Below are 12606 nucleotides of genomic sequence, written 5' to 3'. Positions count from 1 at the left end.
ACTGGTGACAATTTTATAATAATTCTGTACTCTGGTGACAATTAAATGAAGCACAAATGAAAAACATGTGTATTGAAAGTAATTGTTTCTTTGCTTCAAATATCCAGCTTAAATCTCTCTTTTACATTAGGAAAGCAGAATTTATGCTGTAGCCAAATCAGGCATTCGAATGTCTGAGGCCTTCAATATGGAGAATGTTAATAAAAGTAAGTGATTTTGCATGCTGCAATGCAGGTGAACCTTGAGGACTTTATGCTAAGTGAAATAAGCAGTCACAAAGGACAAATACTGTAGGAGTCCACTTATATGAGATATCTGACATAGTCAAACTGATAGAAACAGAAAGTAGAGTTGTGGTTACTAGGGGTTAGGGGGAGTAGGGGACGGGGAGCAGTTGCTTAATGGCTATAGGGTTTCAGATTTTCAAGATAAAAAAGTTTTGGAGATCTGATTCACAACAATGTGAATATACTTAACACTAACTGAACTATGTACTTAAAAATGGTTAAGGTGGTAAATTTTATCTTATGCATTTTTTACTACAATAAAAAATGTTTAAAAAAATAAGTGATTTTGTATTGCCATTTCATTAGCCAAGAACTTCCTAACTGTCTAAAGTCATTGGAAAAAATACAACTTTGCCAACTTCCAGAAAATGCTTTCTGAGCTTGCTGATTTATATTTTAAAATTGAAATTCATGTTACTCAGTATAGGGGCACGTAGATGTTCAACTCTTATGTAGCAAGTACCTCATGTTTTTACCCGAAAGAGGCTAAAGCTAAGAAACAGTGGAGTTTCAGCTGTTTAAAATTGTAAAACTATTGATCTCTATGTCTTCTTTTTCCAGAGTTTAAAACACATTCCTCCTTTCTTTCTTTTTTCAAAAAATTATTGTAGAAACAATGCATGTTCATTATGAAAAATAAAACCAAACAACAGAGAACTGTCTGGAATATAAAGAGAAATTTTTCTGTGGTTCCTTCTACTGGCCCCCTCCCTATCCTACCTCTGATCTGTATCTTAGAGGTGACTATTGTTGTTCTGTTCCTTTTCAGCTATCCTCTGTTCTTGCCGCTCAGGAAATATATTCTAACCTTTCAATCTGAGGTTCACCTGATAAAGGTTTAAAAGTGACGATGTTTTAACACGTGTCAGTAATAGGTCTCTGAATAGTCAGAGAATATATTCATAGGGTACTGCTCACTGAATCAGTCAGCAGGTGTCTGTACTCATTTCTGCCCATTGTGAGCTGGATGGAGATGCCAAAGAAATAAAAGCTAAGATCCTTGCTCTCAAAGAGCTTACAGTCTAGTTGGGGAACTAGCATACCTGAGGACATAATGAACCATGTAAGAGAGTGTCTAATTAAAACTGCCATAAATGCCATAATTCTTCAGGTAGACTGTGTAATGAATATTGTATGTTCATCCAGTTTCTCTTTAATTGGAAGTTTTGCTAATTCACATTCATAAGAAATAGACATAAGCACTAGTTAGAAGGTTATTTTTTCTTAATCATTTTGTTTTCTGTTTCAGATTCTGTTGCAGTGCTTTCCTATACTACATCAGGACTTTATACATCACTGATATACAAGAATATGACAACCCCAGTGTACACAACTTTAAAGGGGGTAACTCATTACTGTTACTGTTAAACATGTGGGGCTCTTCATAATGAATCAGAAAACTGTTTAGTCAAGCTCCAGATTCCATTCTTGACATTTTACATGGACTGTCCCTTTATAGGGAGTTTTAGAAGTTCACACTAGCATATTATTAAAAGAGAAGAAATGGAAAGATCTAGAGAAGATATTTATTCTTAAATATCTATTAAATCAATAGATATCAATATCTATTAAAGTATTAGAGGTCTGATATGCTCCATTTTTGTTATGCTACATGTGAGTCTCCACCCCCTCCATAGCTGTTAATTGTTTAAAGGAAATAGTATTAATGATGTAATGAAAACTCCTAATATAGAAAGATCTTTGTATCACTGCCAGGGTTCCCCTACTTTGTGTGAAGTACCTAATTAAAATAAGTATCAGAAAAAAAAGTATCGGCAGGTATTAACAGCCTTATGTTCTTAGGAATCTTTTATAATTGACAAATGACTTGCTAATTGGAATTTGGGATTTAACCATGTGACTTTGATAATGGCAAAATATTTTCTTGTATTCTTCAAAAAATCTTATTCCATAACTTCTGGTAAAACATTCTATAGCTAAAGAGAGTGGTGACTTTAAGGATGGACACAGGGAGACTGTTTTGCTTTTCTTTAGAAGGCGACCCAGATAAGCAGCAACCCATTCCTGGATGACTCCTCTGGGTCAGAGGAAGAAGATAGTTCCAGATCCAGCTCCCGGACTTCAGAGTCAGACTCTCACAGTCGGAGTGGGCCAGGCAGCCCCAGAGCAATGAAACGAGGTAAGGGAAAGTCTCAGGCATACAAGACAACTCCAAATAATTCAGAATATTTAATGGGAATTTTATCTCTATAATAGGACTTAAAAAAAAAAATCTGAGCTGCCTTCCACTCATAGTGAAAAGAGTATTCACCTAGGACTAAGACGCTTATATTTTAGTCCTAATTCTCTTCTAAATTCTCTTTGTGATTCCAGACAAGACAGTGGGTTTTTTTGTTTTGTTTTGTTTTTTGTTTTGTTTTTTAACCTTATCTGTAAAAGAGAGATCATTTCGTTACAGGAATAAAGTGAGATACTTGGCTTAAATGAGGTTTTCCTTTTACAGTTACTGTGTGATTTTGGATAATTTATAGGATGGACTTATTTCAGCTAAATTTGTTGCACTGCTAAATAGCAGAAGAATATACCTAAAAATGTGGTGGTTAATCTGATATTAAGATGGAAACCAACAAAAACTTACTTTAGACATGTCTATGATTTTTGTAGATTTTGAAGAAATTTTTGGCATACAGGTTACAGAGAGAGCCAGTCACATTAAATGACATCTGTATTTTACAAAAGCCTTTAATGCAGCACAGTATGTTGGTTTTCAAACTGTGTTCCATGGAACCCCTAGGTACTCCCAAACCCCTCAGCTTCAACAGGAGCTGTTCAGCTCTCATAGGTTTAATATTTGGGGCTTCCATCAGTCCCTTTGCTATACGACCTTGCCCCCTTGACAGCCAGAATCAGGTTATATCACACTTTTGCTCAAAACACTGCAAGGACCTCTTATAAAGACTATAGCATGTTATGTGATTCTTTGATGTCTTCGACCTCATCTCCTCCTTTCTTCTCTCTTACTCAGCTCTGGCCATCCAGACCCTTTAGCTGTTCCCGGCACATGCCATTCATTCCTTTAGTTCAGGACCTTGCACTGATCGTTTGCTCTACCTGGTATTCTTGCCCCAGATGTTCCTTTGCCTCCTCCAGTTGAGACACTGCCTTCTCAAGGAGATCTACCCAGAGCACACCATTCAAATGTATTCCTTTGCCCTTCTCTAACTGCTAGCTCTTTTTATTCCCTTTAGTCCGCTCTACATTTTATTTTTCCATGGCATTTGCTCCCTGTTTTTTGTCTGTCTCCCCCGACTAGAATCTGTGTTCCATGAGGGCAGAAATTTGTTCGTTTTGTTCTCTTCTCTGTCCCTAGCACCCTGGGGCTAGGAGCCTGAGATTTGCACTCCAACATTGCCTCTGCCTAGCTGTTTGACATTGGACAAATCCTTTAATCTGTGGACCTTAGTCTCCTTAGAGAATGGGGGCATGAACCAGGATGATCTCTGAAGTCCTTTGTAGATCTAAATTTCTGTTACTCTTTGAAAAATAAAGATATTACTATTATCACAGCCATTACTTGTCTTAGTCAAATAAATAAGAGGAATAATATAGTGACATTGTCCTGTTTCCCTTAAATGTTAATAACACAAAAAATTGCCACATACTGTAATGAATAATGACTTAAGTCCTTGATTTTATTTAATATTTTCAAAATCTCCAATTGTAGTGACTCTCCAAATGTGGCTTGCAACTTGCAAGTTGTTTTCTAAAATGGCAAGTGAATTATTGTGAAAAATGCTCCCTTGAATTTTACATTAGAACTGCTGGCAAATGAAATAGTCTGTTTATATCTTTAAGTCTTATTGCGTCTCTTTTATGAAAGATTTTCAAAATCTATAAACTAGTAGTATTGGACTTGTGTGTTTTTTTTAATGTGATGTTACTTTAAAAATGATTACATGTAAAGCAATTATACTCCAATAAAGATGTTTAAAAAAAATGATTACAAAAATTAAGTGCAGTAAAGTGTGATTGTACAAATCTTGATAAATTAAGGTTCAACATTTGTTTGCCTACATGTCAATATGTAAATACACATATTTTTAATCCTTAATAAAAGATATTGTTAGGCTACTGCATACATTTTATATATGTAAAAATAGCTGTGCTTATAATCATACCAAAATATTATTTATGTTCCTTTAACTTCCTCGGAGATTTGCATGATGGTCCTTACGCTTAAGTTCTGTTTTCTGCTTTAAAGGTACTTCATGGCCAAAGGTATGGACTACATCTAGTGTAGGAAGGTTTAAGATTTGGGATTAGATGTATTTCTTAGGAAAACTGACAGTCAGCATTTGGACCACGCAATTATTAAATATTGACTTGATTTATTTCTTTATTCGTCTAGGTGTGTCTCTCTCTTCTGTGGCTTCTGAAAGTGACTATGCTCTTCCCCCAGATGCCTACTCCACAGACTTAGAGTGCTCACAGCCAGAGCAGAAGCTCCCGAAAACTTGCTCATCTTCCAGTGATAATGGGAAAAATGTAAACACTGAATCAGGTTTTTTTTTTTTTAAACATTAATGTATCTGTTAGTTTGAGCCTCCAAAGGGAAACTTAAATATTTTTTTAAAAATCTCTTTAATTAGGAACCACTGGAAAAATCTGGCTACTTATTAAAAATGAGTGGTAAAGTCAAGACTTGGAAGCGGAGATGGTTTGTTCTTAAAGGTGGTGAATTACTTTACTACAAATCTCCGGTGAGTGGAAACTGCTTGTTATTTAGAACTGAATTCCTCAAACTATAAATCACACTCCTGATTGATTTTCTTCCATGTAATGCAATTAGTTAGACAAAGCATTTCTTATTATGACTATTATAGGTAATCACTTTGCGTTGGTTTTCTTCCTTTCATACAGAGTGATGTAATCAGAAAACCCCAGGGCCATATTGAACTTAGTGCATCCTGCAGCATTTTAAGAGGAGATAACAAACAAACAGTTCAGGTACTTTTTTTTTCTTTTTTTGTATCATGCAAAACTCAGTTCTCAATTATGTAAGCTAATAGAGTGGAAATTGGGTGTTCAATTGTTTGTTTATTCCATTTTGAGGTCAGTTTGATGCCCCAAAAATGTGTGAAACCCCAGGACTTCTTAGTTAAAACTATAATATAACCTGAGTATATGTGAGTAACTCTACACTTTCTTTGCCCTTGATCCTTTACATGGTTCTTTCCCCACACTAACCCTCCCAGCCATTTTCTGTTCTCAAACTGTCAAGCTATTTTAGGGGAGGGTTATTTGATAAATGAATTCCCAACAAGATATTCATAATTTAATGTACTATTAAATTCAGAAATGTTTGCAATTTAATAGAGAACCGGAAAATGGCAGTTCTATGAACTTCAGATGCTGTAACACCTAAGTGGGAAGGATATTGGTGAGCAGAGGGCCTGTCCTGGCTCCCACTGGGTCACATGGCAGAGGTCGCTGCTGACCATTTCACCCACACATAATGCCAGTCTTGCTAGAAACCTTTGTTAAATTAAAACAAGCAAACAAAAAAAACAAGCTATTGAGACAGTTTGGTATGTGTGATTTAAAATTCAGATGCTTTATTTCTGAAATGCCTTCAATAATCGTTATTTTCTTATCTTGCTCCTTTGGAGAGTAGAATACAATATTTTATTAGAAAGGTGCATTATCAGTGTTTCCAGTGGATAATACCTGAGGACTGCCCAAAAATGTAGAAAGGAGAATCAGGGAAAACTTTGTCTTGGAGCATGGCAGATAAGAATCATTTGTAGGCTTCGGAAATATTTGGAATTTTTGAAATGTGGCTAATTTGAACTTGAGAAATTGTGAGTTCATAATATCTGATTACATGTTCTAAGAATTCTGCTTCTGCTGTATAGGTTTTCTTATTTTATTTATAATTGATTTCTTCATTTCCATAACAAATAACTTCTCTTTATTTGCTTAAAGTGTGTTATTTTATTACAGTCTGCAATCATTCTGCTCCTCATTTCAACAACCAGGAACCTGTAGCACATTTAAGGGAGAAAAGGAAAATGTAATGAGTAAACAAGATAAAAAATCATGACCCCAAAGCTTAATACTATGAAGAGTTATAAAGTAAACAGAAGTGAAAAAAATTATTTCAAAAAAAGTTAATTGTCATTCTCACAAAGTGGTTAAAATATGCTACGTGATTTATGGAATCATTTATTTAGAACCTAGGATTCAAGGTTCAGCATGTTTATTTCCATGTTAGGTAGTGATGTTTGAAGAATGGACAAGGAAATGCTAATATCCTAAAATCTTCAGAGTTTCCTTTCCTATCTCTTTCATATCCCATTCTAGTTGACCACTGAAAAACACACATACTATCTGACTGCAGATTCTCCCAATATATTGGAGGAGTGGATCAAAGTGTTACAGAATGTTCTTCGGGTACAAGCTGCCAACCCCCTTTTCCTCCAACCTGAGGGCAAACCAACGGTGAAGGGATTGCTCACCAAGGTGGGAACTCTTATACATAGCAGTATCCCAGGCAACGATGGAATTAGCCCCCGATCATAAAAAGTGGGCATCAGAGAATATAAATATTGAGTATTTATGTTATCTTGGGGTGAGAAAGAGTGTTTTAAGTATGATACCAAAGACAAAAACCATAAAGATGAAAAATGATAAATTTGACTACTCTACATAAAAAATGTAAATGTTCTTGGGAGTTCCCTGGCGTTCCAGTGGTTAGGACTCTGGTTTTCAGAACCTCTGCCGAGGGCCCAGGTTCAATCCCTGGTCGGGGAACTAAGATCCCACAAGCTGTGTGGCACAACCAAAACCAAAAAAAAAGTAAATGTTCTTACTATCAGAATTTCTCTAAGCAGAATTTTTAAAAGACCAATGAGAAGCTTTGGAAAGGTATTTGAACATGAAAAACAAGCTTTTTCTAATCAGTAAGTAAAGGATAAATACCAGTGAGGGGAAGGAACAAAGGACACAATGAGAGAGAAGTAGAGACAGTAGAGAGAAGAAATACAAATGATCAATAAACATATGGGAAAACGTTCTACTATCAATAATAATTTTCTTAAAAAGCAAGAAATAATGGATATTTTTTAAAAATCTGATCAAGGGGGCTTCCCTGGTGGCGCAGTGGTTGAGAATCTGCCTGCCAATGCAGGGGACACGGGTTCGAGCCCTGGTCAGGGAGGATCCCACATGCCGCGGAGCGACTGGGCCCGTGAGCCACAATTACTGAGCCTGCGCGTCTGGAGCCTGTGCTCCGCAACAAGAGAGGCCGCGATAGTGAGAGGCCTGCGCGCACCGCGATGAAGAGTGGCCCCCGCTCGCCGCAACTAGAGAAAGCCCTCGCATAGAAACGAAGACCCAACACAGCCATAAATAAATAAATAAATAAAATTAAAAAAAAAAAAAAAAAAAAATCTGATCAAGGGAGGACCTCTTTTAAAAGTGTGAAATGCGGTATTGACACAAATTAAGAAATTTGCTAGTGAGTTTATTACTTTAGAAGGCAATTGGCAATGTCTTGGCTAAAGTGTTTACTCAGTAAATATTTTTGAATGAACAAATAAATGAATGAATATTAAATGCTTTATGAACATATATACGTACCCTTTGATCCAGCAATCTCAGTCCAAGAAATTTATGCTTAGGAAATTATCTTAATTTGCATAAGATTTAAGTATGAGGATGTCCATCACAGCATGATTTTTTCTTTCCTATTTAAAACAAATGAGATATAATTAACATACATTGAAATGCAGATCTTAAGTGCAGAATTTGATCAGTTTTGACAGATATTTACTGTCACTCTCTCAAGATACAGAACATTTCCATTACTGCAGAAAGGTTGCTTGCACATCATGGTTTATAATAAAGAAAAACTGGGATCAACTTAGATGTAGAGTAGAGCATAGTTTTAAATAAATATTTATGTAATCAGGTAATACTTTATGCAGTCATTGTAAATGTTGTAAGAGAATGTTTAATGTTTTAGAAATAAGTTATGATGTATTGTTAGGTGATAAAATAGCGTATTACCATAAATACATAAAAATGGTTGTTATGCCATTTTTGGTAAACATGTTTGTAGAAAAATGTCTGACTAAGAAATATACTAAGGTATATTAGATATCTCTGGGTGGTTTTTACTTCATTTTTGCTTAGTTCTGTTTTCTAAATTTTTTAGAATGAGGAAGTATTGATTTATGCTAAGATAAATATTATTTATGAATTTTAAAGAGTTCAATTGGTCACTTTTAGAACAATACAATAAGATATTTACATGCAAAATATTACTCACAAAAATAACCTCTACATCATCACTCATCACTCATGTACTTTATTTATGTAAGAGGTGAAAAATTTAGCTGTAGATGAGCTATGCCACCATGTAATTTATACTTAATATTAATGTGGGAATGTAGGTGGGTGCTCTTCAGTAATATTTACAAAGACCGGAGAAAAAAATTGGAGAAAAAAATTACCAATACATTCAACAGAGATGCACTATGTTTTTTTCCAAAACATTACATTACCATGAAAATGTTTTTTCAGTTACTGATGGGCTTGAGAACTCCTTGGTATTGTGCTAATATATGTTTTCCAACGAACACAGTGCCACTTTAAATCACATTCTTATTCTAATTCATAGTAACTAGGTGTCCTCCTGTTTCAAGGGCTATGTTTATCAAACCCTTAAGCTTTAATATGATCTCATGGCTAAGGGTTTGTTACTTCTTTCACAATTAGTGTTTTTGTTTTTTTGCTTATTTTTAATTGTTGGCATGGCTTGTCAATTTCCACTCCAGTTACATTTCTGCTGTTCCTTGCTTCCCATTTCACAATTGCATTTTAAATGAGTATAAGTTGATGTGATTATCAGATGACTAAACCATTAGAATTTATAGACAGGATGCTTATTAGGTTTCTTTCCTACCATTTGTGAAGGCTTGTCCACCCCCATATTTTCACCTGCAAAGCCTTATAAGAGAAAAACTCATTCTGAGTGACTTGTTCTGAGCTCACGTTCAGGCTACAATCCCAGATATGGCAGAGCAGCATTTGAATACTTTGGAGGGGAGGAGGCTTTTCCAAGTTGTCACACTGTTATTATTAAGTACAGAAATATGTAGGTAGATATTAAGAACTTGACTAATTTGATTCTGGACAGTCACTCTTGCAACTTTTAATGCTTTGGAAGAACATTTACTATATAAAAATTCATTTATTTAAAAAAAATGTATTGAGCAGTTACCACATGTCAGGCAATGAGCTGCAGGGTATTAAGATGAATAGGCCACTGCCCCATCCCTCAGAGAGCCTCATATCTATTGGGAAAGAAAAGGACGTCAGCATATTTATAATGATATATATAAAATACTATTGTTGACATGCATCATAAGGTCACAGAGAAACCTAATTTAGACTGTGGGATCAGGAACAACTTCTCAGAGAAGATTTGCCTGTGCCAAGTCTCCAAGGAGGAGTAGGAATTAATTTTGGAAACGGACAAGGAAAGGTATCCCGGGCTAGAAGACAGCACGAACAAAAGACACAGTATCTCAAAGCAGTGCCACCTATGCGAAGAGCAAGTCCTTTGGAGAAAAAGTTGGAGGGTCCTGATCATGGAGGGCTTTTTTGTCTTGTTAAGGGCTTTGTTCTTCATCCTGAAGGTGTTGTGGAACCCTTCAGGGTTTGTAACAGGGACATGGCTATATTCATGCTGTTAACAGATTACTCTGCTGAGAGGAAGATGAATTTGTGGGAAGCGAACTGGAGGTTCTAAGAACAGTAAGTGGAAGTGGTTTTCCTCAAGAGGATGGGATTCTGAACTGGTCATGGGGAAAGAGACCAGAGGGTGAATCTGAATAATGTTAGGAGGTAAAGTCTTCCGTTAGACTGAATTCAGCGACTAGGAAGTGGGAGAGATAAGGATGGCTGGGTGAAAGACCGTGCCGGATAATAGAGAGCTCAGAAAACAGGAGCAGTTTAGGATGACTAAAAGGTTATTTTGGGAACTGTCAATGTTTAGAGCTTGTGAGGACACCTGAGTTAAGAAGTCCAGGAGGCAGTGGCAACACCAGTCTCCATCAGAGGAGAGGGCTAGGTTGGAGAGAAGGATTTGGGGAATTGTCAGCATGGATATGATAGTTGAAAACACGACAGTAAGAGAAACCACCCAGGAAACTAGGGTGGGAAGAGCAGGGGACTGTTGATGGGACACTCGGGTTCCCAAAATTTGAGGGCACATAAAGGTGATGTGTGAAGAGACCCTGGAGAGTAAGTCCTGGAGGCCAGGGGTGGAGTGGTTGACAGGGAGGGAGTGATCTGTAGTGTCAGATGTGGTCAAGTGCTAGGGCAGAAAGTGCCTTGAGGTATGCTGAACGGTAACCAGGTAATGAGTAAGTGCAGTATTGAGTGTGGAGGACTGTCCTTACTTTCCGGCACATGAGAAAGAATCAAGCCGGGAGGGAACATGGTGTCAGGAGAGGCACTTTTTCAGATGGGAAAGGCATACCTTGAGTTTCCAAATTGAAGGGAGGAAGCTGGGAGAGAGAAGTGGGAGGTTAAGAACAAAGTCCAGAAGAAATGGGTGATCAGGCATGGCGGGAGGGCACTGTGGAGGGGCTGGACTTGCAGAAAGGTGAAGAAGGATGAAAATCTAAGTTTGTGGGGCAATGAGTGAAATCACGTCTGATGTCCTCGGCTTTCTTTTATGAAGATTACTCCAATGGACAGTTCCATGAGAGTAAAGGAAAGGATTGAGAATAAGGGAAGTAGGATATACCCAAGGACAGACAGAAAGATTGATTTACCGAGGGCCCACCTGACTTCAGTGATTTGAGTTCATGTTGGTTATTTTTCTCTAAGATGCTCAGAAATAAGAGCAGAGACTTTACATTGTAGTGATGTGAGGATAGTCATTTTTTTCTCACATTTTATTATGTAGATTTTCAAATACGCAGAAAAGTTGGAAGAGTATTTTACAGTGAACACTCATATTCCCACCACCTAAATTCCACAATGAACATTTTACTTGCTTTATGCATATCAAGATGATGATTTTTAAATCAGTGTTTTATTATGGGCATTTTCAAACACATGTGAAAGTAGAAGGAATAATAGAAAGGACCTTCATATATTCATTACCCAGTTTCAACAGTTATTAACTATGGCTAATGTCATTTCTTAAAACCTCCCGTAACCTTCTTTCTCTTCCTACACGCTCCACTGGATTACTTAAAAACAAATGGAGGTGAAATTCTGTTGAGTGGATTTGTTAGAAGCATGGGAATGCAACATAATCACAGGTTTTAGAGCAAGAGTTGTTTTGTGATCAAATATCAAATCCAGGGTTGGTGGAGAAGGAAGAGAAGCCAGGAGGGAACTGATAAACTGGAATAAAATGGAAGGGTTGGAGGACTTAAACGTTTTGAATGAGGTCAAAGAATAGGAGTGGTATGAGTAGGAGGGTGGGAGCTGGGGGAAGGCTGGGATCAGAGAGTAGAATGTAAATTTCAGAAGTGGAGCAGTTCCCAATGAAGGAAAAAGGACCAGGGTGTGGCCAAGCGGATGAATGGCAAAAATGGAAGGATAGCAAAGGTTTTTAGAAATGAAGAGAGCAAGGAACTATGAGTTAAGATTGTAGGGAGGCAGTACAGCAAAGAGGCTAGGGCAAGAGTTCAGGGGCCAGACTGCGTGGGTGCATGTCCTGCCTCTGACAGTCGCCACTTGTGTGACCTTGAATAGATTACTTAGAGGCTCTGTGCCTTAGTGTCCTTTTCTGTTAAGTGGCAATAATAATAGTGCCAACCTCACAGGTGCTGGGAAGATTAAATAAATTATTTAAGCATGTAAAGTGCTTTAGAACAGTGCCTGGCACATCATAAACATGCCAAAAGTGCTAGCTATTATTATCACAAGAGTTTTACCTAGATGCTGAAGTCAGCAAGACAGGTGGCAGGATTTGTGGTGGAGAAGGCTACAGGCATGAAAATATAGGAGAGGGGAGAAGACCATGGGAGCTTATGTTTTGTGTGATGACAAAGGCCAATCAGAATATGATACACTATTTGTCATCAAAGTTTCAGAGAGAACTGATATAAGTAACTTTGTTATGGATTCAAGGTAAAAAAATTTATTCTTTCAATTATTTAGTTCACCAAAGCCTTGAGGTTTGAGATTGTCTTTAAATCTTTGTGAGGATTCTTCTAGTGTAATTTGTTTTATTATGATTTTTTCAGAATAAGTCAGAATTGGAAGAAATCTTAACGTAATCAGATGTACATAAAAAGACTATGTTTTAAAACACAGCTTTTACTGTAAG

General features: G+C 36.9%; 1 protein-coding gene across 1 annotated transcript in view; it reads left to right on the top strand.

Annotated features, from left to right (window-relative positions):
- The window catches only part of PLEKHH2 (pleckstrin homology, MyTH4 and FERM domain containing H2), a 111987-nt gene that overhangs the window by 56354 nt on the left and 43027 nt on the right, over positions 1-12606 (top strand). The window contains exons 9-15 of the mRNA XM_036874029.1: positions 131-206; positions 1537-1631; positions 2283-2427; positions 4657-4793; positions 4898-5008; positions 5169-5255; positions 6612-6770. Of these exons, the coding sequence (XP_036729924.1) occupies positions 131-206; positions 1537-1631; positions 2283-2427; positions 4657-4793; positions 4898-5008; positions 5169-5255; positions 6612-6770 (810 nt within the window). The remainder of the gene's footprint in view (positions 1-130; positions 207-1536; positions 1632-2282; positions 2428-4656; positions 4794-4897; positions 5009-5168; positions 5256-6611; positions 6771-12606) is intronic.

This window comes from Balaenoptera musculus, chromosome 13, assembly GCF_009873245.2.
Source record: "Balaenoptera musculus isolate JJ_BM4_2016_0621 chromosome 13, mBalMus1.pri.v3, whole genome shotgun sequence".
In the NCBI taxonomy this organism is placed as follows: domain Eukaryota; kingdom Metazoa; phylum Chordata; class Mammalia; order Artiodactyla; family Balaenopteridae; genus Balaenoptera; species Balaenoptera musculus.
The sequence above is the reverse complement of the archived record's forward strand: the minus strand, read 5'-3'. Positions and strand labels throughout refer to the sequence as shown.